Raw genomic sequence first — 27,192 nt, forward strand, 5'->3', positions numbered from 1 at the left:
TTGGAAATCAAATAGCCTCCTGATTTTAATACACCTCTTTTAATTTCGGAATGGGCGATTGGAAGAGGAACGGAAAAGCCCTGGAGTGAAAGACATGCATTAGAGAGCGGGTGGGGGAGTCATGTTGTGGTCAGCCCCATGTGTCAGTGCTTGTCGGTGTTATTATAACCCCCATAGTCTCAGGTTACCCGTCGGTTCTTCGTTGTCGGGGCAGGCCCTCAGAGAGGAGAACAGATAAAGAGTACGTGCACCTACATTTTTTCATACACGCTTCTGCTGGTGCGCCAGCCACAGACCACAGGAGGACCAATGTAATGCTTTTTTAAAAATCTCTAGGCTATCGTTCTCTTTTCAAGGACAGTCCATTGCTATTCATTCATTTGCTTCACAACAAGGCATGGATCCCAGTATGGTTTGTAGCTGAGTGTGGATGGGTGTGATTACCTGCATTGTGGACGTCTCCAGGTTCTGATGACCATGGCCATGAGATTCTCAGCTGAGCAGGTGGCGTGTGTGTGCGAGGTGCTTCTGCAGGGCGGCCACATTGACCGCTTGACGGGCTTCCTGAACTCCTTGCCTTCCAGCACCTCCCTGTACTCGGAGGCTATTCAGAACCAGGAGAGCGTGCTTAAGGCCCGAGCGGCTGTGGCCTTCCACCGGGGCGCCTTCTCAGAGCTGTACGTGCTGCTGGAGGGCTTCAGCTTTTCCCCACGCAGCCACCCTTTACTGCAGCAGCTGTGGCTCCGTGCTCACTACCTGGAGGCTGAGCGGCAGAGGGGACGACCCCTGGGCGCTGTCGGCAAATACCGTGTCCGCCGCAAGTTCCCTTTGCCACGCACCATCTGGGATGGAGAAGAGACCAGCTACTGCTTCAAGGTAAACAAAGAATCTTTGGTTCTCACAGAAGAAATCTGAAGATCCATGAAGTTAGGAATTTCCGAAAGCCTCCAGTTTGTTTCACTGTGAATTTTATTCATTGGATATTGCTATGGGCCCTTATAAAATCTCCCAATATGGCAGTCTTACTTCTTCTGCTGCATCCGTCTGCAGGAGAAGTCCAGAAGCGTGCTGAGGGAGTGGTACTGCCATAAGCCGTACCCGTCCCCTAGAGAGAAGAGGGATCTGGCAGCCGCCACAGGCCTCACTGCCACGCAGGTCAGCAACTGGTTCAAGAACCGCCGGCAGAGAGACAGGGCGGCGCACTGCCGCAGTGGGTGAGTTCGCATTTGCTCCCTGTAGATTACAATGTCCTGGTGTTGCAGGCATCTCTTAAGTATTCTAAGTGATGGTTGCTCTGGTGGTGGTCTCTCATCAATCATTTTCACCAATAAATAGGCCTACATATACATATTGAGAAGTCACTGTGTAAACATTTATTTCTGTTCTCAGCCTGGTTTAATGAAAACATGACCTACTCTTTGTTGTGACCCATTATTATTTCTTATATATTGTTCTCAAACTGTGGTATGCCAAAAATACATATTCACAAATATGTTTAGATTAATTTTAGGGTAATTTAAAATTCATATTTATGTGTAATATTTGGTGGGTCTGTGTGAAAAAACATTTCAAGACACTATATGTGGATGTATATACTGTATAAACCATATAAAGCTCTTAAACCTCTACCTCTTAAATCTTCTTCTGTTACTTACTAAAAGGTTGAGAATCTATACAATACACATCACTTACAATATCATTCCGCTGTACGTAAAAGTAGCGCAGCCTGAATCACCAAACAATGTCCTCACATTCTCTTACAATAATAGCATCAATGTCGAAAGGTCTATCAAGCTCTCCCGTTTACTTTTGATTAATTTACTTAGAATACTAAAAAATATTAAGTCTGTGTCCCAGCACGTGAAGCTGCACTGTATCTGTTGTGGTGAAATACTGACCTCTGGTGGCCAAGACTGTATTCGAAGTTTACTACGTTCATTTATTTTTGCGCAAAACAAAGAAAAAAAAAAAGGATTCAGTAACTGTTTTATTCAAACAATTCTTCTCATGTGCTCTTTCAGGGAACAAGTCTCTGGGCCTCAGCAATTCCTGTGTTCAGGCAGGACATCTGGAGGCCCATTCCAGAGCTCGGATGATGACTTTTCACCCCCTGGGAGCCCCGGCGCACTGTTTCCTTGCTCTCATCACCCATCGCCGCCACCACGCCTGAGCCACATGGGACACAGCCACTTCTAGAGCCCTGACACCGACATGTGGTTTACTGCACACAAATGATAGCATGCATAACAGATGTCAAAGCAGCATCAACAACAAAACACACTTTTTCCATCAATTTATTACAAAACATTTTGTAACCATTTGCACTGTTTGTTAACACTTAAAGTACTACTGTACTTTAACAAATACTGTACACTTAAAAACAATAAACTGCAGAAGCTGCTGGAATATCACTGCTGTGTTGAGTCAATAAAACTCACAGCCAAATAAACTGCCATTCCATAGCAACATTCACTCACTGGGAATCTCTGCTAAAATCTCAGCGAAGTCGTGAAAAACAATCCCAAATGAAGACTAAGCCTGCATTCAGTAGTTAAACCTGGGACACGTTACAGTGTTTCAGAAGTATGTCCTATCTAAGATTTGTACTAAATTGACAACAAGATGTATACAATTAATACAGGTAAGACTTGGGTTCACATTTAGCCATTTGACTGGCCATGTATTATCCTCTCTGTTTACACTCTTTACGCCTCTATTTCCAATAACAGTTTATTGGGCAGAAGCTTTTTCAGAACCAGGTCCAATTTTGTGCTTTCACCAGTGGCAAAGTGTTGACAATGCATTGAAATAGTACCAAAAACTGGACGTCCTATTTACAATTAGTACACAACACACTGTTGTGTGTTTGCCACACTGAATATTAATTTAATAATATAACACAATGTCCATGACCCTCAAAGGGCCAAGTACTCAGCCAGAAATACAGCTAGGATCTTAGTGAGGTTTTCCACAGTGGGCCGGTGCATGTGCTCCTCTGTGTCGTCCAGAGTGTGCCAGAATGTAGGGAATGGTGTGGGGATCACATGGAGCACTGGTACTCCTACAAAAAAGAATTGGTGACACAATTGAGGGAAATATTTTTTTGCAACAATTCTGTATTTTTGGTAAGTAAGTTGCAGCGTTGCTTTTCTTATTGAGCTAGACAGAGAAAAAGGAGAAGCCCACCCCTGTGTAAGAAAGGAATGTGGTCGTCCTGTACAGGACCCAAATACACATCCTTCCTGAAGTAGCTCTGCTCAGATGGATGGGAGGACAGCAGGCCCTGCCTGTGCAATCGCTTCTCTGGGATGGCAAAGGTTTAAGTATTAATCTATGCACTTGAAGAAATCTTGTGAGGTTACTATAAATAAATGTAGGAGAAAGTGTTACCTGCAGCCATTAGACGGTCAAACCATTGAGCGGTATTGTCAAAATGATTGGATATCAGTGGGTCCGGTCCACCAAGAAGGTCCAACAAGACGAGCAAATCCTACAAATGGAAATAACAAAAGAAAAAGAAACTGCAGTGCCTTGTGAGTAAAAACAAAACGGAGAGGACCAGTAGGTTACAGCGCCATACCACTGACTGCAGCAGGCTGGTTTTCGTGGACCCAGGAGGATATGGAGTTTGGGCCATGAGTTCAGCGAGGTGACGCGAGCCATAGAGTGAGTCGGTATCGGTCCACTCCTCAAACGCCTCCTCACCATCGAAAAACACCAGCTGCAGTGTCACAGGCGCCCGCTGAAGGGGCCAGCAAGGGAGAATCAAGCATTACAGCAGGTACGTTTCCCAGGACATTGGAGTCAGTAGAAGGCCTTGACTATACCAAAGGGCCAATGGGAAGAAGACTTGGAGATGTGGAGTGGGGCCATAAAAAGGATTCACTCAGGTTCGATTTGCTTAAGTCATTCCGTTTAATGTCATACATCATTTACATTCAGTCTACATTTGGCCACTTTAGCTTTAGACCAATATTACGTCAGATTGTAGTCGATGTAAACAAACACCAGCCACACTCACTCATTTGTTTCACTTGTGCGAAAAATTACTCGCTTCGTAATTTCTGGAAGGCAATTTCAGATTCAGCTCTAATTCAGAGGTTTTACAAACCATAAACTACAAAATTTGGGATTGTACCTCAAGATCTTTCCCTGAATGTTCCGCAACTTTTATAGCAAGAAGACTGGTGCTATTAAAATGGAAGGGTAGCTCCCTCGAACCTTTCGACAGTGAATTAGAGACATGACGCACTATTTGACGATGGAAAAAACTTCTATTTTATTTATCATCTCATGAGTCTTTATTGTCGTTTATTGTCGTTTTTACTGTTTAAAAGCCTGGGAGGGATGGGTGGGTATTGCTCTGCACTGAGTAAATGAGTGGAGAAAAATGTAAAACGTAACCTAAGTGATGCCATTCCAAGAACCTCAAATCATAATATATTAGATCAGTAATTTTTCACAATTTTTAACATTTTGCAGTTCCATAAACATCATTAACACTTATACCATACCTATCAACAAATAAGAATTCTCCATTTTCATGACTGAATTCATGACCAAATTTGATACAAAATGTTTAGCGCCATCTGCTGGTGTTGTGCTTTTGTGACCGCCCCAGATGTAAAAGAACAGGACTTTCAAGAAATGGTTTGAGAAAAAGAAAACAAATATCACAGTTGTCAAGGCCCAGACATACCTGCTGCTTCAGAGCTTTCAGTTCGGCATCTAAAGCGGTGACTAACTCGAGGATCATGGAACAGGGGACAGCGGAGTCACTAGCACCCAAAAATATCCGCTTGGGGTCCTTAGGATCTGGGGGGAAAGACTTTGAGTCATAGTGGCAGGCGAGCAGCAGGCGTCGTGGGGCCAAGGGATCCAGCACCGCCAGGACATTAGTGAATTTAACCCGTCCTCTGGGGGTGAGTGACAGAAAGGAGTCCTCTTCTACGACCCATCCCGTAACCAGCGCTGCCAGTCGGGACTTTATGTGCTTGAGGTGGGAGACAGACAGTGGATAAGATATTTCCTCTCTGAAGCACCCATGACACAGGTTACCGGTTCCATCCTCACCTGTCTCACCGCCTGGCTGCCCGGACTGCCCGGCAGCCTCTTAATCAGAAAAGGTCTCATGTTCTTCTCCCACAGCCGAGCGACGTCCACCTGGGACACCAGTTTATGCAGCTGCGCCACAGAGACCTTGGTGGGCTTATGAGAGAACTTGAAATAGAACCAGGAGACAGGGGACATTATTAAACAACTACGGGTGAAGAAAAATAGCAGAGGGTTAGTGTTGCATGCAAATGATGCGAATCCCGGCTCGGACCTTGAGTGTTTACATGCTCTCCCCATGTTGCCACAGGTTTCCTAACGCCATATGAAGCCATGTACACTAAACGGAGAGGAGACTCTAACAATGAGTGTGTGTGAGTGAATGGTGTGTGTATCCCAGGATGAGCTCCACCACCAGGCTTTAATGTCAGATCATTTTAATTCCGCTGTTTTGAAAAGTGTTCTAGGTTTTACGTCGTTCCTTGATGTGGCCATATCAGGTGGAGAGTATCTCCTTACAAACATGACACCGAACGCTGGAAATTTGCCTTACTTGTGTTAAATTTCCCATTTCACTTCCAATGACCTGCTACACCCAAAAGAGAGAACGTTAAAGCACACAGATCTTTTTTTTATTCTACATCTAAAACATATGGAAGTATGGTTCTGGTTTTGGCTCAGGTTCGGTTTGTTTCCGACTGTCCACGTGACATGCGCAGTGACCAATCAGCACGCAGCTTTACACGTGGGGACCAACCCCCCATAGTCCTTTAATGGAAAAAAGAACATTTAAAATTCCTGACCTGCCCAAACGCTCCATCCCCCCGGTCCTCACCTTGTCTCTGGTCAGGTCTGCAGCGTAGATCCCGGCGTTGGACCCGCTCGCGTCGTTGGACAGAAACAGCACCAGCAGCAGCGCCAGCGCGAAGGCGGCGCAGAGGCAGAAGAACAAGACCCGGGCGCGGGGCATCCGGAGGGGGCCGCAGGTGGGCGCCGCGCCGCCGTTACCGGCGTGCGGGGGCTTGTTCCTCCGGCCGCTTCTCGACATCGCTGCCTCCGAAGGACACGTCAGCGCGGAGACCAAGTCACCTGCCGCGACCCGTCTCGGCCTCAGCGCTCTCTGGCCGCAACGCCGCTGCTCGGTGCATGTCCGAATGCACGTCGTGTGCTTAAAGACCACACGCCGAGCACAGTTCCATTTAGAGGACAGGTGCCTGGTTAAATGTAAATGTAAGGCGAAGACAAAATTAATATCTGCGGTGTCGAGTCGCGCCTGAATTTCACTCGCAGGGATGTCAGAAATTCACTTCCGCGTCGTCATTGCTGACGTCATCGGGAAACGCGTTAAAGGCGCAGTAGCCTTGAAATGCAGGACTCGACTGTTCGTAGTTGGTCGATTAAGTCGCTCGTAATAGTTAAAAGTATGACGGAATACATTTACATCATTTATCAGACGACCTTAAAGGGACAGTCCCCCTGGAGACAGTCAGGGTTAAGTGTCTTGCTCAGGGACACAATGGTTGTACGTGGGGTTTGAACCTGGGTTCATAGGCGAGTGTGTTACCCAGTAGGCTATAGAATAGGAATAGAATATGAGCCTCAACGAGGATTTGTTACCAGATTCCAGCTTTATCCCAGACTTGCCCCATATGTGGGCACATTAAAAGGCATTCATGATTATTAATTAATGAACGTTGATTATTTAATTCTATTTTGAACTTTTCAATGGCAGCTTCAGGTTTTTTTTTTTTTAAACCCATGATACTCTAAAATATCTATCACTTTACAAAAAAAAAAAAAAACAAGTGTGAAGGAATTTGGAAAAGTGTTGCTTTCTCTTTTTTGTGTGTTAAGGATATCAGGTTTATAGTAATAATAAGCTGCATGTTTTTTTCTGTTGCCTAACAATGAAATGACTCCCACAGACCTAACACCACACAAGGGTTAACATCAATACATTTCTCTCATTCTCTCGCTGTCACACACACCCAAGAAAAGAACACAAACCAATATAAAAGTTTTTTTTTTATATATTTTCTTATAAAATAATGAAAACATAATTTACATTTTTTAAATGTACAGTCATTCATATTCAAAACAAATTTCAGTACTCAAAAATGTATCTTCTGCATTGTGCAGAAGACATTTGTCACACATTATGAATATACAAAATCAAAACTCAGGAAAAATAAACTTGACATACATAGATATGAAGGAAAAAAAAATTTACATAAAAACAATATTAATAGCTCAGTACCTTTAAATTTCCTTTATATATGATTTTTACTTAGCTGCAATTTTTCCAAAATAAATTATCAAAATATTAAACATTTTGGGGAAAAAATGTATCTAATTTTTTTAATGATTTGTGCACACACAGCACTGATGCACAGAGCTGTTCCTAATGTTTATTCTATAGCTTGCTTCAATTAAAAAAGCATATATAAAACCTTAAACACCCACAACCGTTTCAACAAACTAAAACAATTAAGACAATTGTATGTGTAGATATAGGTAAGATGGTCCTAGACTTTAATGGGGAGATGAAATGAGCTGCTGAAGACAGAACAGCACGAGGCTGACACTACAACCAGGCAGTGAGTGCAGCATAGGCCTCACTGAGGAATGTTAGCAAACATAACTGGTGCATGTTGTGTGTTTCAAGGTAATACAATGTCTTGTCTATGTGGTATGAGGCCGTGTGTAAACAGAAAGACTGGAATCTGTTTCAAATGTGAAGTTTATCCAGCAAATCCAGCTATACAATAAATTAAAATAAATAGCACATGGCTCCTGAGGGGACAAAGGCTGGGAAGGTTCCAGTTTGTTCAGGGTCAGAGTAACGATGGGTATCAGCATGTATGGCTCAACAATTTATAAATCTAAATCAACAGTTTTCAGAAAAAAATATGTACTGCTCTTGTGAGAAATGATACCTGGTACAAACCTATCAGTTCACTGACTTACCCCTTTACCAGCACACACATATCAGGTAACCAGATTCTTCATTGAATCGGTTATAACCTCAGTCTTGTGAGAAACAGTCAGGAGCTTACATCACAGCATAGATCTGCCTACTGGATCATATTATTTCATAGTGCATGGCCACTGAAATTACCGTACGGAACACCCATGTTCTCACGGAGACTACTGACGTCAAGCATCACTGTTACTGAGGACTCCAGTGCAGCAGATCGCAGAGGTGTGTGTTTACAGGTGAATGGAGTGCATGCCAGTTTACATCAAATCACTTTGTTCTACCACTTGGTAGTTTAGATCAGTCGCTACCAGTCGACTGCTGCTAATCCTGAGAGTGGGTGAGGAGAGTTTAAGACAGTTTAGTGCATAAGAACATTGAAATCATTAGCCATCTAGGAATATTATAGTAATAATTATTCAAAATTAGTCTTGACTCTAAACTGTAAATTCTCAAAATGCTTGACTACTGAACTCCACACATTGAAAACCATCCCTCTAGAGAAAATTTAATGGCATTTAATTTGACTTAAATGTATATATTGCGGATTGTAAAACGTATGCGTGCAATGGGATATGTGAAGATAAAGGCGTTTAAATGAATGTGTGAGTGAATATGTAATATATTTATATTTCTTTCATTTGAGCACTGTTTCTAGCAGTGCACCTGAATTACATTGTACAGTAAATACAATGATAATTAAGAATCATATCTTATGGTGTGTTTCATGGACTGAGAATAAGGCAAGAACAAATGTAAACTAGGCAACAATTGGGGTAGCTTAATATCCGCTACTAGCTGGCTGAGTAACTATCACTGTAAATATATGATTGGTCAGTTTGGTCAGATCACCTCTGAACAACTGAGGTGACCCTTCACACAAAATACAACTAAAGGGGGTAAATGAGACCAGGCGAAGGTGGTTTTCATGTTATCCTGCCTGAATAATGTAGTTGTAACTCTATTATGACCAAAAGCATTGTACCTCACTGAACAGTTAGAGTACCACAATTTTCCCCCAAAAAAATGTCCCACAGCAATATATCCTAGGAAAGTTCTGAAATAAAGACGGCTCATTAATTTTCTTCAGTTTTTTTGGCTGACACAGGTACAGTATTAGGCCTCTCTGGGTGATTAGTGTTGTAGAGTCACTACACCTCTCCACTTACACTGGCTTACTCACAGAGTCATCTTCGGGTAATATATAAAGACTTTGTTTTGTACAAAAATAGAGGAGTGAGAAAAATAGGTAGATCAGGCACATCCATCCAGGCTGGAATATCCATGGAGGGCCGACAAAGGGCTTCTGTTCCAGTGATTCAGCCTGGCATGCAACACACACCAGCACCATGTACACCGGTACAAAAAAAAAAAAAAAAAACAGAGACAGGCCAGGCCTTCAGTTACAGTGTAGTTCACCATCCACACTGGGCTCAGATGGCCTGGTGGAGAGCTGATTTCATTTCAGGGACTAGGAGTGCAGGAAGAGGGGCGTCTGTCCAGACGGTGAGCGCAGGCGGACATGTGAGGTGGAACTAAGGTACTGAGTGAGGAGTGTTTCCTTCATTCCCACACCTGTCCTTTCAGCTGTCAATTTTTTTTTGTTTTTACTTCCTCTCTGAAGGATCTGAAAACATCTGGCTGAATTTGCGCAGTTGCTCGCTGGCTGTGTGAGACTCTTCCTGCAAGCGCTGGTTATTCTCTCGCAGGTTGGCCATCTCTGCCAGCAAGGCAACCTTATCTTGTTTCTCCTGATGGGTTCAGAAGAAAGGAGTGTATGAGAGTGTATATGCTTATTAATAATAATTAATAATACTACATCTGTGAAGTTGTCGCTAACTCAAAAAATGCCATTGTGAGAAACCACATGACATATGAGGCATTACAGATCTCCCAGTCAACTCACCTTCTCCAGATCAGTGTTGAGCTGCTTCAGCATCACTTCAAGGTGGTACAACCGTCCAGACAGTTCATTAGAGCCCTCATCACTGTGAGACAGAGAGGTAAATTAAGTCAACAGTACAACCCTAGCAGTTTTACAGGCTGAACAGGTGACAAATATACCAGTTGGATGGCTTAAGAATGATAAACACAGTGACAGACACACATGGCCACTAAGCACTAAATCTTTATTATTATTCGTAGACAAAGCACAAACTTGACCACTCTGCCTGTCATCAGGGTGGCTATGCGGAGACAACTGTAAACATTAAAGCTCCTGCAAATAGGATCTGTCTGGGTACTAGAATGCAGTGACAGAGCAGGCAAGCAATTTAACATTGTGAGTGTATAGAAAGCAGCACAAGAGTGTGAGACAGGAGGAGGAGGACAAGACCCATACCTGCTGAAGGTGGGAGTTGTGCGGGGGGTCTGCGGTGTGTGGAAGGGGATGGGGCTTACAACTGGCCGGGTGTCAGGCAGAACTGCATGGGGCTCAGTGAGAGAGAATAGAGACACAGCCCTTTGCACTGAAACAGACACACATACAATTTTTTAAAAAACTATATTTTCTATTTTCAATTTGTCCATCAATGCTTTGATCCTAGTAGCAGTTAAAACATTCAGCATACATCACCAGGTTGCTCAGTTGCAGATGATGCATTGTCTGTAATGATCAGGCATTTTGAGCCCCTTGTCTACAATTTCCTCATGTCACACAAATGTCACACAAAATTAGCACACTCTGTGGGTGTGGTTAATTTGAATATTTAAATACATAGTCTGATCTCTGTATCTGTATGACAAAATATTTTTCTGACATTAAGATGACAGTGTAATATGTTTCTTCGATATTGTATTTTTTTAGCTGTACCTGACTGTACCTGCAGCAATGCCCAGTTGGCACATTATATTTGGGTCCTGTTTGCTTTAAACATTTGAATAGCAAAATCCTTTTAAACGCACAGGCCCTTACCCTCATAGGCTTTGGCTGCGTTGACCAGGCTTGACCACTCCAGTCCACAGGCAGTGTCGGGCAGGGGCATGAGCCCTGGATCCAGGCGGCGCAGAGGAGGCACCTTATCCCTCATCTCAGTCAGAGAGAGCTCAGAGGCAGACAGCGGCACTGAAGCTGGATAACAAACATCTATTATCACTGCTGTATTAAGCATACAATCCCTAGATGAACAACAGAAAAATTTTGTTCAAAATCAATCTGTCTGTTCTATGCTTCAGGCATATTTCAGAAATAATGAATAAATGTGAATTGCTTGAGCTGCTTGTGGAAAGCAATGCTTATAACATTGAGAAAATAATACCTGAAAATTATTATATTTTAGAACTACATGGACAAGGGCAGACATATGCAAATCAATGGTGCAATCAGTTACATCTATAATCAATTGCACACAGTAATCAATTACTGTTATTTGACCGTGGCTTTGTGGGGTTTACCTTTCTTGCTGGTGCTGGAGGAAGCAGAGTGGTGTGTGTGGTTGTGGCGGCGGGTGGGCAAGGTGCAGGTGAACAGCAGGTCATTGGTGATCGGCTGACCGTCATACAGCGGTGCGGTGGCAAAGCTAGCATCCCTGCGGCCACTGCATAAACTCTCATCTGAGAATGTGCGCTGCAGGGTTCGCCTAGGAGACTGAAAAATCACAAACGCACCATTTCATACATGAACATTGTATTTTGTGGCATGGCGTGTTTTTGTGTGTATAATGTCAAAGAATTGTGAGTATGTACAATATGTACGTACAGTGTCTCTTTGCGGTGTGCTATCTGCAGGGCTGTCCATGATTATGAGCTTCTTCAGGTCGTCCTCTAATGTGCTCTTATGAGAACGGCGTGGGGAGCGCAGGTCCCTCAGAGATGCCCTGAGCCGTGGCTGCCCAAACACGTTGTTACTGTTCATATCTACCTGCCTACACACACAGAAATAAGTTGATTTATTATGTGCATAATAAATCGGAGTAACAAAAAAAAAACAAAATGAGGGTGGAAAAAAGGTTAATCGGAAAGGATTAAAGAGAACATATGTTATACTCATTGCCCTTTTAAAAAAATGCCCGCTGCATGGCATTAGTCCATTGCATAGAATTTTCCATCATCCTCATACAACTCTGCAGAATCCCTGAATTGTATGCATTTAAGGGACCCAGAGGCTTCTTGTGTAGCTGAAAATCAGTCAGATTTGTAGCTACTGGCCTTAAAAAGAGTCTCATGGACCATTCTTACTGCAGAAGGTGTGTTTTTCAGCAAATCTGGTGTATAAAACATGTCACTGAGCTTCACTACAATGCAAAATTATAATCTGTTTACAGACACCAATGGTGTACAAATGGATATAAATAGCAGTCTTGAAGGTTTACATATTCTGTTATTGACAGACGCCAATCTGGTATTGTTCTACATATTTTTTTGTGTGATTTCAGCTATATACAGGTTAGACAGGACAGATACGCTCAGATAATTTGGTTGAGAACTGCATGCACTTTAACACATATTCACACACACTTACTTGCTACTGTTGCTATCTGAGCTGCTGGTAGTTGAAGTGATGGTTGCTGTGCTGTTTTCCTCCTGCTGCCAAGTGCTTGCCTTATTTTTACCATACATAGACTTGGGGGCGGAGCTAGACAGAAGGGTGGCGTTGGATGTGGGGATGGTGGTTGAGGCTCGGAAGGGCCTTTCGGGTTTATCTGCTGCAGTGGTCTTATAACCCTGAGGTGTGTAGCAAGACCTAGCAACACACAGACAAACAGTACTATGACTAAAGGTGGCCGGATTTAAGAGTTTAAATCCCGAAATATTCATGCATTCATTTATGAATGAATTCATAATGCTAATATGTAGCACATTTAACATTAGAAACAAAAGCTAAATAGGTTACTATGCTAGCTTTGTAGCACCATGCCATCATGTAATAATAAGTTTATTTTCAGGTTTAAATACATGTTGAATATCGTAGTCTGGACACTGAAGTTAAACCTTTCCAATGAATCTGTAAGCAGCTGAAAAAGCACTGAACCACAGCAATTACATGAAGTTACATAAAGAGTCAAGACAGTAAACTGCACAGAGCTTAATACACATTCGTCATCCATCACCCACCCACCACATTTACCTGTATCTGCCCTGCTTCAGCATGAGTGTAATAATTGTGTAACTGAAGATGTGTTTCTGTGTGGTCCAGCTCCTCTTTGTGTGCTGCTGGAAGTATCTCTGTGATGTTGATCTGTGGTCACTAGCCACTAAACAGGCTAAAAGCTGCAGCCCCCACAGACACTCAATCCTTTAATCCCCTGTATTAAAACTCAACTGTCTACATTTGTGTACATAAATATGCCTGTCTCCTATCCTACAAAAACAATAAGAATATTTAAGGAGCAGCAATACATTATGCTGTCTTTTTTTATGAATGTAATTATTTTTCATGTATACACATTTATAAAATACACATACACATTATGACCAAGACAAAAAAAAACAAGGAGATTAAATTGTGCCACACATGGTCCTTTAACACCAGGGGTGCAGGGACAGGAAGAAGGTAAGGGAATGATGACTGTCTTCTCAATCTCTATCTCTCTACACATTTTTCTTTATATACTCAAGCAGCTCTCCTCTCTCACCTGGTTTTGAAAGCCTCACTGCTGCTGCCCCCACCAGGAGGGGGAAAGGTGCGCGTTCGGTAACTCTTGCTCTGGCTGCCAGGTGAAGACTCCCTTCTACGGCCACTCCCTGACAGTTCCTGGAGGCCACTGTAGGTGGCAGAACCCTGCAGAGGTTTGAGGGCTGGGCTGCAACCAGAGTGGAGACTCTTGGTGTTGGAACTGGGTATATAAAGTGTGGAGGCATCAATGCCACTGTCGCTGGAGCCGCCTTTAGTGCCCAGCATATCAGGTTCTTGGTCTGAGGGGTCAACTAGGCCCCCACAAACCAGCCCTGCGCTCCCACCCACAGAGTCAAACCAGCGCTCATCACTGTGACCGCTGGAGGCATTACTGGAAAGAGTGTTACTGCTGGAGTGACTGGAGTACTGAGTCTCCCCCTGCAAATTAGAGAAGAAATTCACTGGGTGAATTATGCTGAACAAAAGAAAACCCCAGAAGCAATACTAAGCAATAACATTTTAAGAGGAATTAATCTCAGTTAATCTGTAAATAAATGAATTAATTTCAATGCAGAATAATTACACCCCAGATACTTTACATTATTATCCTATAATATGCTTTGATCATAATAACAGAACATTTCTAATCTGCATATCACATGGTCCCTCTAAAATTTCACAGCCTTTTGGGAGATTGTTGTGGCATAAAAAGCATGATTTCACAGCATCTGGTTGAATTTGTATTAATTACTGAAGTAGTGAAATTCTGAAGGGTCTGATAAAAACCATACAGGATAAGTGTCATAATTAACGCAATCATAAAAAACACAACAAAATACTATATTTGGACACTTTTAATCTGACGTTATGAGACTATAGTCACAAATATATTTCTGTCATATTTAACTTCATTAAGCAAGAAGAGACATTTGTGTGCATACTAAACCATTTTAATAGACCGCATTACACAATGACCTGATTTCATTAGCCACCGCCTCATGGTTTGATGTCTTTTGACCGCTCACCTTTGAGTGTCTGTTGGGCGAGTCTTTTCCTGGCATCTCCTGCCGGCTCTGCTTGCGCTGTGCTCCACTGCCAGCTGAGACGCCTCGAGACGATGCAGGAACATGCCACAGGAGCTCTGTTTAGCACATAAGCATGCACACAATGTAACGAGCAACAAATATTTCTCTAAATAAGGAAAGTTAAAAGATCAATCCAAGCAGCAATTTTGTAATATAAAGTATATATACAAGAGCGTGTGTGTATCAGAACCAGTGTGTTCCACCCATGTAGAAGGTCACCTTATGAGGTCAGTTACTAAGCCCAGCAAAAAAAAGATTTGACAGATAATCCCTGTAGGGCTGCACTGCGGAAGTTGATTTGAATAATCAGTCTGTCATTATGTCATCAGTAGAAATCAGTCAACTGAAATGTTCTTATTTTGCATCTTAGGAAGCTCTTTTATTGTTTTTTTAAATGCTAAAAATAGTTATATGGGTTATCTTGCGAATGTAACTTGATCCTTCTCTTGGTGGAACCCATCTTTTTCAGACATTAGCCGCTTTTATGATACGCAAGAGCAGGGTTGCCAAATTCTCAGTTTGTGTTTCTGTTCGCCTACCCATGAATATCAAATCGTTGTATTTAAGAGCTAAATTAAATTCAAATAACAAAATTCTGAGTGGACTACAGATCTAAATCCTTGTTCAAGTATTTACTCAGTCATGCTCGGTGGTGCTGGCCTCCAGAGGGCACAAATAACTGAACTCTGGCTTCAATGGAAAGTCAAATGATTTACATGGTCTTATACAGCGACAGAAGGACATTGTAACACAGCATCAGTACACACCCCCCTTGGTCCTCTCCATGGTGCTTTCCTGGCTGGTGAAGCCTGAGGATGATTCACCACTGGAGGTCTGTTCCATATTGACATGGGTCTCATAGGGCAGGAGGTTACGCTGGGTGACAAATCTACAAAAAAAATACATAGTCAGGATAAGAAGTCCTGTGTGTGACTTTTCTAATGATTCAGAAATTAAAGCAAGGACAAAAAAACTTGAAAACACTTGAAAATACTATCCACGCAATACGCATATCAACAATTGTATGATTTAAGACACCACTACAATGGTCTCACCAAAATGTCAGGTCATGAAAGTCTTTTGTGATAAATTTCTTTACACTACACAAATAAACAGAAACTCTAGCTGAAGATGCAGGGAATGCCAGAACAAGGAGTCAGGAAAAGAAATTTAAATGATATTAAAATGAAAAGTGCTTTACATTAAATCTTCACTCTTTATAACCACTCCAGAGACATTCATGGCTGTACAGATTAAGGTTAATGTAGCGTAAAATCTCTTTACTGAAAAGCAGAATAATATCTTCAATGTCAATCTTATTTAATCCTACTTGGCAAGGTGTAAAATTGCATTAGCTAACAGATGCATATTCATTCTTTGCAGACACAGGCTTTCATCAGAACTCATGTTTGAATTTGTCAGTTCTCATTGATATCTACTGAATCTCTAAACACAATTAACTGTTAACCCTGAACAAATGGTCGACCAACTTTTCTAAAACTAACCATAAAAATTCTATTTAAACAACACAATCAAACCAAAACACACAACTATGATAAATTAAAACCACTAAAATATTGACAAAAGGTCTAAACACTACACCCACCCCTAAATATGTTGCATAACAATATTGTATGCCAATATGATGATTGTTTTTATCTGTTGACAAAGCAAAGTGCATACAAACAAAGGCACACAACATATAAAAAGCCCAATTCAGTAACCTGTCAGGCGAGGGTTTGTATCTCACAAACGGCCCGTTCAGGCCTGGCACCAGCCCCGCTGAGCTGAGTCCAGAGCCAGGACTGGAGAAACTGGCAGAGGGGTTCCTGTGGGGCATCCCTCGATCACTCCCCACTGGAGACAGGCTGTAGTGGTTCTCTGGGTAACTCACGGGCCTAAACCGATGCCAAGGAGGTTAAAAACATGCACATTAAAACAGCTGAATACCATGAATGTTATTGGACAATGCAGCTACACAGCACATAACGCTGCCCTTTGTCTAAAGGTTAGTCTTAGGATCTTACCGTTTAGAGGACAGGTACTGTGGGTCTCGGTATGGAATGGGCATCAAGGCTTTATGGGTTCGCCCTGGTGGTGGCGGTGGGCCCACTGGGGTCCAGCGCTGAGGAGTGGGAGCGCTTTGGGTGCCAGGAGGACTGTCCCAGCGCCAGACGGGCTGTCGTGAACCTGGCCGGTATCCTGCTGCTAACGGCTCGGCCTCCTCTTTCTGCTCCATGGTCTTCATCTCATACTCCTCTGTGCAGCCCCTACGAACATGCACATACAAACATCCCCATGTCAGCAATGACAGTGCATTCAGTTTTAATGTGAAATCACACTTCATGTGATCACATCTTTAAAATGTTGCTATATTTTATGATAGTGATATTAATCACTATATTCCAAATTCTGTTTGAAAAGAATCATACAGTCATAGAAATATTGAGGAATTACTGAAATGTCGACACTGATGAGTGATTGGATTTTGTGCAGCACGGCCGCTTGAGCATTGGTTACTGACCATCTAGAGGCCAATCAGAAATCAGTTCACTTAAAACGCTGAGAAGAAACTGGCTATTGACAGCAGAAGACTGATCCCCACATTCACTTTCACCCATAATAATCTGGACATCCTTAAAACTGACCCAGAGTCTGCACCTCAAATACACTCTTCATGGAATGGAGACCTGCAGTTCTGATCGCAAATTCAATCTCAAAAGTACAAAAAATCCATAGAATTTTATAAAGACAGACAGATCATGTTACATTTTTAGACTTCTATTGCAAAAATCTTGTAATAGAAAATAACACCGCAATCTACATTAAGACAAAACTGACCATAACATTAAGACAAAACTGACCAAACTGGTTTATAATTTCACTTCACACACCATTTAACTGAGATTAACTTTATGCTCAAGACATTGCCTATGGTCATGCTTTAATGTAAACTAATCTATTCTTTGTCTAAATTTTATTCACCAGAAGCATTACATTTTTTTTTTAAATCCCTTGATTCCAGGGATTTCTCCATGCCAGAATGGAATTAATTTTTCCAGGACAGATGACCAAATTCCAAGAGGCTCCTGGGAAAGTCCAGGACAGGTGGCTCCACTGTTCATCACACCGGTGTTACTGCCAAACTGCCATGATATTTTCAAATACTGAATATTAATTTAAACGGCAAGTATGGTGAAATGTTCCCGGATGGCTCATTATTGTAATATACACAACAATTCCGTAATGCATATGTAATATACACACACCAATTCATTCCTCAGGACTGGGAGAACATGCTGTTCTCTAAAGACTTGGACACACACTCTTTATGAATGTGTAAAAAGACAGAAATGCATCAAATTAGACCGTACTATTCTGTCAAACAAAATTATACACCATTAAATCTGCATGCCTGTCATTTTTGGTAAATCAATTTGCTGATGCTGACGCAGGTAAACCTCTAAACCCTAAATAAATAGTCGGCCAGTACAAGGCCACTCACATCACATATCCATGGGGACAGTGACCCTGAAACCCAGCACAGTCTCCTCAATACGGCTCAGGGTGGGTGCCCAGTATCAGGGCGCGGCCAATCGATCAACACACTGCAGTCTGGGCATCATCGCACAAAACACATTTGCAGGAAGTTAGGGCATATTTGCATATTTAATGCTATGCGCACCAAACTTTTTCAGACTACCACAGTATTATTTTCAGACTACCACAGTACCTATGACGCTGAGTCCAAACAAGGGCCTGGATTTGGTCAATTCAGCCAAGACCCCACAATCCAGATCATAACGATTTACAATAACACAGTAAAACATCTGCACAAGCTGCAAATTCAAAATTCAACACAAACATTTTACCAGAAGTCATTAGCAGCGTGACTGAAGCCTAGGAGTTCAGACGCATCGGCAGGCGGCCAATAAGATGCCTCTTCAAAATAAAATCCCCCCAACCACAAGACGTGGCTCACTGCTGCAGGATGAGGCAAAATCTTTTTTTAGTGCCCATGTTACCAACGCAGGGCACACAATCTCTACAGTCTCGCCTGCACAGTGTTACAGTCAAACCGCATCGAACACACACAGGAACAAAAATCTAAATCAAATTAACCTGAAAAAAAAAAAAAAAAAAAAAGAAAGGTTAAAACTCCTACCTTGCCTCTCATCCAATCATCCTGTTCGCCCTTCAGTTGCTAACAGCTACCGCTAACATGCTTCCTGCCAATATTCTGTGCAATGTTCTCTGCCCGCTCCCTCAGCTCAAGAGCCCACCTCGGAGAGTCTGATTCGGGAGGCTGTGCCATGCGACTGGCCTGGCTGACAGCTGGAGCACAGGCGAGCCCTGACACCAGTGTGTGCGTGTGTGTGTGTGTGTGTGTGTTACACGCTTTCTCCTGCTGGTGTGCAGAAACAGTACAAAGGGAAGAGTTGCTTAGATTCCCACTCTCTTTCACCCACTTTGTTTCACACCTGGGTGCTGTTCAGACAGGTCTTAACAACACTGCTTCCGCCCACGCTAAACTACCTCGTCTTCACCCCCCCCCTACGTTTCACTCAAAGGGCCACGTATTTTTAATGAGTCGCCCTGTTTTTATTTATTTATTTCTCTCTCCCTCTTTGCCTGGAATCCAAGCTTTAATCTCATGCAATCTGTCTGCCTGGCACTCCTCAGCATAGAGGAGGACAGGGACCGGGAGAGAGGGACAGACAGAGAAGAGACAGAGACGCGGGTGACGGAAATGTGCCTGATTATTAACCATTCAGCAGCAAAGTGTGTGCATGTGAGCGGGCGGGTTGAAGAGTGCGCCTGTCGGCCCGTGTTTCAAACAAGCGCTCTCGTGTAATTAACTCAAACAGCATCTCTGTGGTAGGCCTCCACCGCGCACACACACACACACACACACACACACACACACACACACATTACGGCTTCAATAATATGGCTGCCAACACTGTTTAAAGACCCCCAACAAGAATACACCCAAACCAAAATCTCTCACAATCTGCTTCTCATTCCGGTTCTACTTCAAAGCCACAACACCAGCAGTAAGAACAGGACACATGGAAAAGACTGACGCACACAAACAGTCGAGAAAGAGAGGGAGGGAAAGAGGGTAGGATATAGAGGAAGGAGAGAAGATGACTGACTGTAGTTCTCAGAGTACGATGCTGAGACGTTCACACATCTAGTCCATGCGATTCTTTCTCTTTCCATCTCTCGTTTCTCCTACATGCACTCCCCCCCCCCCCCTCTCTCTCGCACACTCCCACTTACTGAACACTGAGCTGTCTGCCAGCAATCCTCATGCCCGGCTGTTGAGTGAGAGAGAATGTTTGTGTGTGTGTGTGTGTGTGTGTGTGTGTGTGTGGTTAAGTGAAATTGTGAAAGAGAACATAGAATCGGCCAAAGTGGGATGTTGTGTTGACCAGGTTCATGAATATTCACGTAGTCATGAGCTAATTGCAATTCATTTCATACTTTCAAACTATGGCACTGGTGGTGGGTACTTGGGTTTCCACTGGTGTTATACCAAAAAACCCTGTGTCACAAAATACAATCTCATAATTCACGTCCAGCAATCAACCTTCCACCTTCACTAATAATTCCTCACAGCTACAAACCACCTTGTAAACAACCTTGTGCTTGTGTAGGTTAAAGGTTGAAAAGGAACACCATGCTTAGCACTCCACACATCTGAGAAAAGGGATTATAGGATTTAAGAATTTTCTTTGCAGCAGAGCCTGTCTGTAACTCTTACAGGCTGCATCTCCCCTTTAATAGACCCATCTTGCCCAGCAACCAAACTGGCACCACATGCCATTACGCTGGTAAAGGAAGGCGGATGTGACGATGGCAACAGCAATCGGCATAAACAAAGCATGCTAGAGCTAATGCTAACAATTCATTAGGTGGGTTTTAAAAAATATAAATTAAGAGTCATCAATGTATTCCAGGAGATTAGATAATTAATTCATTTAGGTCCAAAAACTATATATACCTCTTTCCTAGATCAGGTTCATAAAGATTTTTTTATTTTTTGGATTAAGATTATGTTCAGTTCAGATACAGTCGGGCCTGACATTATGACAATAACTTGAAAATAATGCAACACACTTTTAATTATGGTGTATGTATATGATAAGATAACAGGCTCACCTGCGAGCCCCACCCTCCTCATAGGGTGGGATGATGACCACTTTGACTGTGACTGAGGTGCGCAGCAGGTCGATCATCTGCTCATGGGACAGGGTGACAGCTGCCACCTTGCAGATTTCCACAAGCCGGCTGCCCTGCCGCAGCCCTGCCTGCCAGGCGAAGCCATACTCCTCCACCTCTGACACGGTCCCGTCCAGACGCACGTGGAAACCCAGCTGGCCCAGCCCGTTCCGCCGCAGAGTCATGTCCACTGTCTCGCAGCCCACCGTGAGGGCCTGCAGACCAGGAGGAGAGACGGAGGGAGAGAAAGAGGACGATGGGAAATGTCTATAATAAGTGACAAGCTACAAATGGCATGAACTTTGCTTGAACTTCAGCTACAAAAATAAGCATAAAGACAGACGAGCAGAGGCAGATCAAATCCCAACTATATTTAGGTCCACAACAAATTAATAATAAATAAAATAAAACACAAACCCACTCTCAAATTCTCATCCAAGTCCCTTCCATTACCATTTGCCTCTGAGCATTTTAGAACAACTAAAATTTGGGGTTGAGATTCAGAACGGTGGAAATAACTGGCAAAACAAAAGGGAAATATTCCCTTAAAATACATGATGTGTTTATGTATAATGTAGGCTGATTCTGATTATAACCTGAAGACCTTCACACCTAATCACTATTGCTGCTGCTCTCTGTCTCACCTTGAGCCTCTGCACAACCTCTCTTATGTCCTGAGCACAGCCCTCAGGAACACGAAGCGAGATGTGGTCACCACGGCCATAGAAGATCTTTAACGCCAGGCGCTCGGGGGTCCAGCCAATGACGTCAGCACAGAAACAGTTGAAGACCACCTCTTTGGTGGCGCAGTCAGCCAGCAGCACAAACTCAGACGAGATGCCCAGGGCACTGGGCAGTTCAGCACCACCGCCGCTGAAGTCCTGCGCCAGCACCCGCCAGGCCACCGCCCCGGCCGAGGCCAACTCGGCGCCGTCCCTGGGCCGCACCCTCTCCCGACGCTTGGAGGCCAGCGAGATGAGGTTGTTGAGTTTTCCCGCCGTGTCCAGTGGCGTGCTGCTCACACAGTTCTCTGCCAGATCTCGCAGGTATTCCTGTCGTGTGCGTGTGGCCATGGTGTAGAATTTCTCAGATTTGTGTGCAGCGTTCTCTGCATTGATCACCTTGGCCAAAAGAAAACTACGGAATGCCTCAGGGTCACGGAAAGTCACATGAGAAGGTGGGACAGGTGGTCCGAAGGGGGGGACATCTTTCATCCGAGTCACTGCCACGCTGTAGAGCAAAAAAAACATCACAATGAGGTATTTTCACCCATATACACCCATAAATAGGGCAATAATATTAACCAGTTTCCTGCTTTTCCTTTTTATCTACAAACTGCTTTCCAGAGGGCAAAGACTAGTCAACAGACATCTTTTTACCTACAAGGTGTGAGATGGCTGAGAAACTGCACTATTAATACTGCCATTATTCAGTTATTGAATTATGTATATAATTTGAGATGCCCTGCATGTCAGATAATGTGCCTTTACCTGTAGCAAGTGTTGTCGGTGCAGGGGCTGTGTACACGCACAATGACAAACACATGCTGGAAGTGGGACCGGATATTCTGAGGCGTGAAGGGGAGTGCTCCTGGCTCCTGGAAGATGATGGTGACAATGTCGTTTCCTATGTGTCTCTTCCTCAGGAGCTGACAAATCAGACAAGCAAACATGAGAAGGCTGGGTGACAGGGTGGAATGGGGAAAAACCTACTGCAGATCTTTCACTTTAAGACTGATTCATCTTCAAGCAGGGAAGAGGAAGGGAAAAAGTGACAGGAAAAAAAAAGAGACGTTGAGAGGCAGTGAGAGACAGAGGGGAAGATAAAGTGTGAGTTTCTACTAAAAACAGGCATGAAATCAAAGAGGCAACCATGGAAACGGGCATAAATATGTTAATGGTTAAACAGTGCAAAAATCTGAATGTCATGATTAGGAATTATAGAATCTATTTAAAAAAGGCTGATTGACATGTGTTCCTTATTTATTATTAGTTAATGGATCATATGTATCACTCATTTTCCCTCTTCAGTCACTGTGAGGATTGACAAAGCTAAACTATTTCTTCAGAAGTTGAAGAATCAATTAAGAAAGTCAACCGTAACATTATATAGTTGCTTTGCTGAACCCACTCGATTAAGATGTAGTTGCTTTTAATCGAATTAACTAAAGACTTTATTGTCATTGCACACTTAGTGCAATAGTACAACAAAATTGTAGTGCAATGAAATATTGCCTCGTTATTGCGTTAAAATTCACTTGCTATTAAGCTAATAATTAAATACATTAAGGAGTTTTTCTGCGTTTTGGTTAGAGAGTAAGTGAGGGTGTTTTGGAATAACAGCGCTGATTCATGGGAATAGAAGCTGCCCTCCCATCTATCTGAATCAGTGTGAAAGTACCAATTATATAAGTCATCTCACAGCTCAGAAACACTAACAGATGCACACACACACACACACACACACACACAGAAGAAGAAGCAGCAGATAAGAGCCCTAATGCTTTAAAAGTGAGCTCTGCCTGGGGTTGGAACAATGACATACAACCATACTGTCCAGCCCCGCTCACTCTACTCTCTTTCCTTAACATGGCCAAGACTAAGGAATCACTTATAGGACAGCACTGCCACCTAGAGGGAACATGCAAGAGGTGCAGTGGTGTGACATCCCCGGGAACTGTGCAGTAACACACACACACACACACATGCAAACACAGAGAGAGAAAGGGAGAGAGAGACAAGCAGACACACAGACCACGATGACGTGAGGCTCTTGCCATAAATAAATACCAGGCAAATGAACACCACGCACACAAATATGCAGCACAGTACATATACACACAAACACACATTGATATTCACATCTTTGTGAGAACCGCTTGTAATAAGTACCAAATGTATTATAAACAGGCTACAAAGTACATTAATTGTTAGTTAGTCAATCTCTTTTGTAAATACTCATTTTACCAGCAAAATGATCTTATCTTTGCAAGCACCTTTGGTTCTAGTTAAGAATGGAAGATATTCATAGTTACAGGAAAAAAATTAACAGGTACGCCACACCCAGCTTTCATCTGAACATGAGAAGAATAAAAGAGGAAATTGAAAAATACTACTTCTATGAGAAAAGAAAACCCTATAGAAATAGAAAGAGAAAAACGGAAGAAAAGGGGGGAAGGGACAGATCAGACGGGGAGTTTTCATAGCTATAAATGAAAAGCTTATTTCCCCACAAGATAATGAGAGGAACCTGCTGCTGCTGGCATCTCCATCACACTCAGACACAATGCCCCATGAGGGTTACACAGGTCATTAGAACCTGTATTTCAGGTAAAACCTTCTACTGTTTCACTTTACAAGAATCTCGCTTTGCCTGGTTAGGTCAATGTAATAAGCCGGAAACATCTGGGATGGTTCACTACCTGAGTGTGGCAACATTTCAGTATTTTAGTATGTCTGTTGCTTTGATAAAGAATGTGTGAGCACACAGTTGTTACCTGCTGGGGATTGTTGGGCATGTAGGGCAGCATGGTTGACACATGAAACATAATCTCATAACCTTGATAGGCGGTATAGAGTGAATGTGTGCCTGTTGAGTCCGCTGTAAAACACACACATACACACCTCAGTTAAATAAATAAAATTGAATGTTCACAAAAGCATCTCTATTACAGGTATATGTGAGTGAGCAATTCACTATCCAGCTGGTCGGGATGTTAAATATGCAGGCGTATGTATATGGCTGTGAGTGTCGTGTATTTACTCTTGGTGTCCAGCTGGGCAGCATATTTAGCGAAGCCCTTGAGGACGACTTGCTCCCCTAGAAGCTGCAGGAAGTTGCTGAAGGCGGGCGTGGCCTCCTCGTTGTTGTACATCTCCTCCTCTGTGCTCTGCCCTGCCCGACACAGCAGGATGCCAACCTTATGCTTCTGACTCAGCTGCAGGACACACACACACACACAAACACACATCTTTAGGACCGGACAGGAGGCACCCACCCAGATCCCAAGCAATCTAACAACAAGCCTGAGCCCACACACCAAAACACACTAAAACACACCTTTAAGATTATCAGTATCCCTGATCACCCAACGCAAACATAACAAGCCTCACACTGACCATTTAGTCACACTAAATCAGAACTTGCTGACTTCAAAAGCACACTCTGTAAAAAAAAAAATAAATAAAAATAAAATAATGCACATATACACTGTCTGCCTCACCCCTTGTTCATCCAGTTTGAGGATCTGCTCTGTGACTTTGGGAGTTCCAAGTGCCAGGCGCAAGCAAGCCACGTTCAACTCGGGGGCCACATGCTCCAGAACTTCTTTGAGAGGCAGGCCTCGCACCGTGCCGTGTCTGGCAGTGGAAGGTACTGCATCCTCCAGCACAGCTCCACGCAATGTCACCAGCTGCAGAACAAAAAAATATATTTTATTAAACATGCCTACATAACACAGATAAATGAGAAACAACATCTACATAATTTAATAAGAAGAACTTCATTAACACCAGGCTCATAACTACAGCACTACTCAAATGGTAGAACAGGGATTAATTGAGAAATATAGTTGATCAGCACTTTAATGAATGGGTTACAATGATGACCCTTGACTTATGAGGGATTTTTGGGCTGAAACCTGAAGCGACTGTCTTCAACCTCATGACCAATGAATTTGACTGTATGAGGTTGCTCACATTTCAGTAAGATTTTCTACAAGCATCGCAGGTGAGTATAAGTGTTTGAAAGACAATAAGTAGTGTTTACGTGAGAGGTTGTGCGTGTTACTCAGTGTGCTGTGTCAGCACAAATCAGATTTTAGCCGGGGGGGCACAGTGCATTAGTGGTGGGCCTGATCCTTGCAGCTTATCTGAGAATGGAACCTCCAGTGTAAGGGAGTCTGTGTGTGTGTGTGTGTGTGTGTGTGTGTGTACACAGCCACATTGTTCTTGCAGTTAAGGTGATGAGGCCAGGCAGCCATGTAATCCCCCTAAAACCAACACTGCCTGGATGACCAGTGACTGAGCACAAACACAGGGTCACTGCTGAAAACTTGTGCCCATTAACGCACACACCCACACGCATTCTTATTGTTCCTCTGTTGGTGAAAACACCTCCTTCACATTCCCATCATTCTCTCTACGAGCACACACACACTGCTCAGTTTTACTTTGCCTGCCCTCAGCTTTTGGATATACACACCCCAAGTTGGGCCAACATTTCACCACAGATACACTTTCCTCCTAATCCCCCACATTTTGGCCATTTTATTAAAGCACAGTGGGCCAGAGGCCAAGCTGGACAGACAAGCTTGGGTCAGGTCCTGATGAGTCGGCCCTGGTCCTAATGAGGTCTGTAGTGCAGACAAAAGCCTTTCAGAGACCGACTCTCACAGCCGAACCTGCAAAATGTTTGCTTTGGCTCAGTCCAGTCTAGCCCAAGCAGGCGGAAATTTCCACTGGGAGTGTGTGCAAGTTAGGCCACTCGGGCCAGTAGAGGTCCAAGCATAAAACAACATTAACCCTATAATTTTCACCCCACAATGTGCATAAACCAACCAGCTCCAGAACAGGACACATGTACCCTCTCTCTCACTCACTCACTCACACACACACACACACACACACACACACACACACACACACACACACACACACACACAAAGAAACACACCGCGCTGTTCCTCAGTAGGATGCGGTATTGATACTGGTCTTTATAATCTTTGGTGTCATCCAGCTTCTCCCTGCGGATACTAATAGCCAGAGGACCCAGCTTCTCGTCGGTCCCAAAGTAGTTCCAGTGCTCTAAACACAGACAGAAAAAAAATCAAGTTTAATTATAACCTAATGTTTTAACCGTGAAAGATAAAATGTCCCTTTAACAACTAAAAGCCAGCACTGACAGATCTCATTAAGAAATCTTTTGGTTGCTGTAAACTTGGTAATGGCTGCAAAGTGCATTGAAACCTGCATCTGGGTGCTTCCTTACTTCCTTGCTATTGAAGTGCATGGGGGTGTTCATGAACATCACATATCATATCAGAACACTTGAATGAAAGTGATGATACATGTATCTGCATGATTGGTCTGAACATTGAGCCCAGAAATGACAATAACAGGGACTGAGTTTGAAACTGCCAGTAATACCCTGCGAATACCCTGTGCGGGGGAAAAAGGGTCATGTTAAACAGCACAGTTTAATGTAGACATAGCGCACATCGGGCGTGGAGGAAGGGTGGTGGTCCTTGTTTCTCATTCACGCTTTGTCCTGCTGTATAAATGTCAGAGTCTTGGCGA

The 27,192-nt window shown here is 43.2% G+C and overlaps 3 protein-coding genes across 3 annotated transcripts in view; 1 reads left to right on the forward strand and 2 right to left on the reverse strand.

The window, feature by feature from the left end:
• Positions 1-85: 85 nt before the first annotated feature.
• On the forward strand, positions 86-2,411 carry six9 (SIX homeobox 9). Its single transcript, XM_028962632.1, has 3 exons — positions 86-876; positions 1,051-1,214; positions 2,022-2,411. The coding sequence occupies exons 1-3, from the start codon at positions 472-474 to the stop codon at positions 2,194-2,196; spliced, it is 744 nt and encodes a 247-aa protein (XP_028818465.1). The 5' UTR covers positions 86-471; the 3' UTR covers positions 2,197-2,411.
• qpctla (glutaminyl-peptide cyclotransferase-like a) lies at positions 2,279-6,394 on the reverse strand. The gene is made up of 7 exons (XM_028962631.1): positions 5,888-6,394; positions 5,074-5,220; positions 4,700-4,993; positions 3,581-3,742; positions 3,391-3,490; positions 3,187-3,303; positions 2,279-3,061 (listed from the first exon to the last, which is right to left on the reverse strand). Exons 1-7 carry the CDS (start codon positions 6,098-6,100, stop codon positions 2,916-2,918), a joined length of 1,179 nt encoding a protein of 392 aa, XP_028818464.1. The 5' UTR covers positions 6,101-6,394; the 3' UTR covers positions 2,279-2,915.
• Positions 6,395-7,059: 665 nt separating this feature from the next.
• sipa1l3 (signal-induced proliferation-associated 1 like 3) overlaps positions 7,060-27,192 on the reverse strand; it is a 51,759-nt gene continuing 31,626 nt past the window's right edge. Inside the window, exons 4-22 of the mRNA XM_028962109.1 lie at positions 26,570-26,700; positions 25,119-25,307; positions 24,659-24,833; positions 24,393-24,496; positions 22,387-22,544; positions 21,541-22,126; positions 20,837-21,111; positions 16,696-16,938; positions 16,393-16,566; positions 15,436-15,557; positions 14,609-14,724; positions 13,603-14,021; positions 12,489-12,710; positions 11,727-11,892; positions 11,423-11,615; positions 10,944-11,099; positions 10,371-10,497; positions 9,936-10,017; positions 7,060-9,780 (exon numbers count right to left, since the gene is read on the reverse strand). Of these exons, the coding sequence (XP_028817942.1) occupies positions 9,637-9,780; positions 9,936-10,017; positions 10,371-10,497; positions 10,944-11,099; positions 11,423-11,615; positions 11,727-11,892; positions 12,489-12,710; positions 13,603-14,021; positions 14,609-14,724; positions 15,436-15,557; positions 16,393-16,566; positions 16,696-16,938; positions 20,837-21,111; positions 21,541-22,126; positions 22,387-22,544; positions 24,393-24,496; positions 24,659-24,833; positions 25,119-25,307; positions 26,570-26,700 (3,782 nt within the window). The 3' untranslated portion in view covers positions 7,060-9,636. The remainder of the gene's footprint in view (positions 9,781-9,935; positions 10,018-10,370; positions 10,498-10,943; positions 11,100-11,422; positions 11,616-11,726; positions 11,893-12,488; positions 12,711-13,602; positions 14,022-14,608; positions 14,725-15,435; positions 15,558-16,392; positions 16,567-16,695; positions 16,939-20,836; positions 21,112-21,540; positions 22,127-22,386; positions 22,545-24,392; positions 24,497-24,658; positions 24,834-25,118; positions 25,308-26,569; positions 26,701-27,192) is intronic.

The sequence above is a fragment of the Denticeps clupeoides genome, chromosome 19, assembly GCF_900700375.1.
Source record: "Denticeps clupeoides chromosome 19, fDenClu1.1, whole genome shotgun sequence".
Classification (NCBI taxonomy): Eukaryota; Metazoa; Chordata; class Actinopteri; order Clupeiformes; family Denticipitidae; genus Denticeps; species Denticeps clupeoides.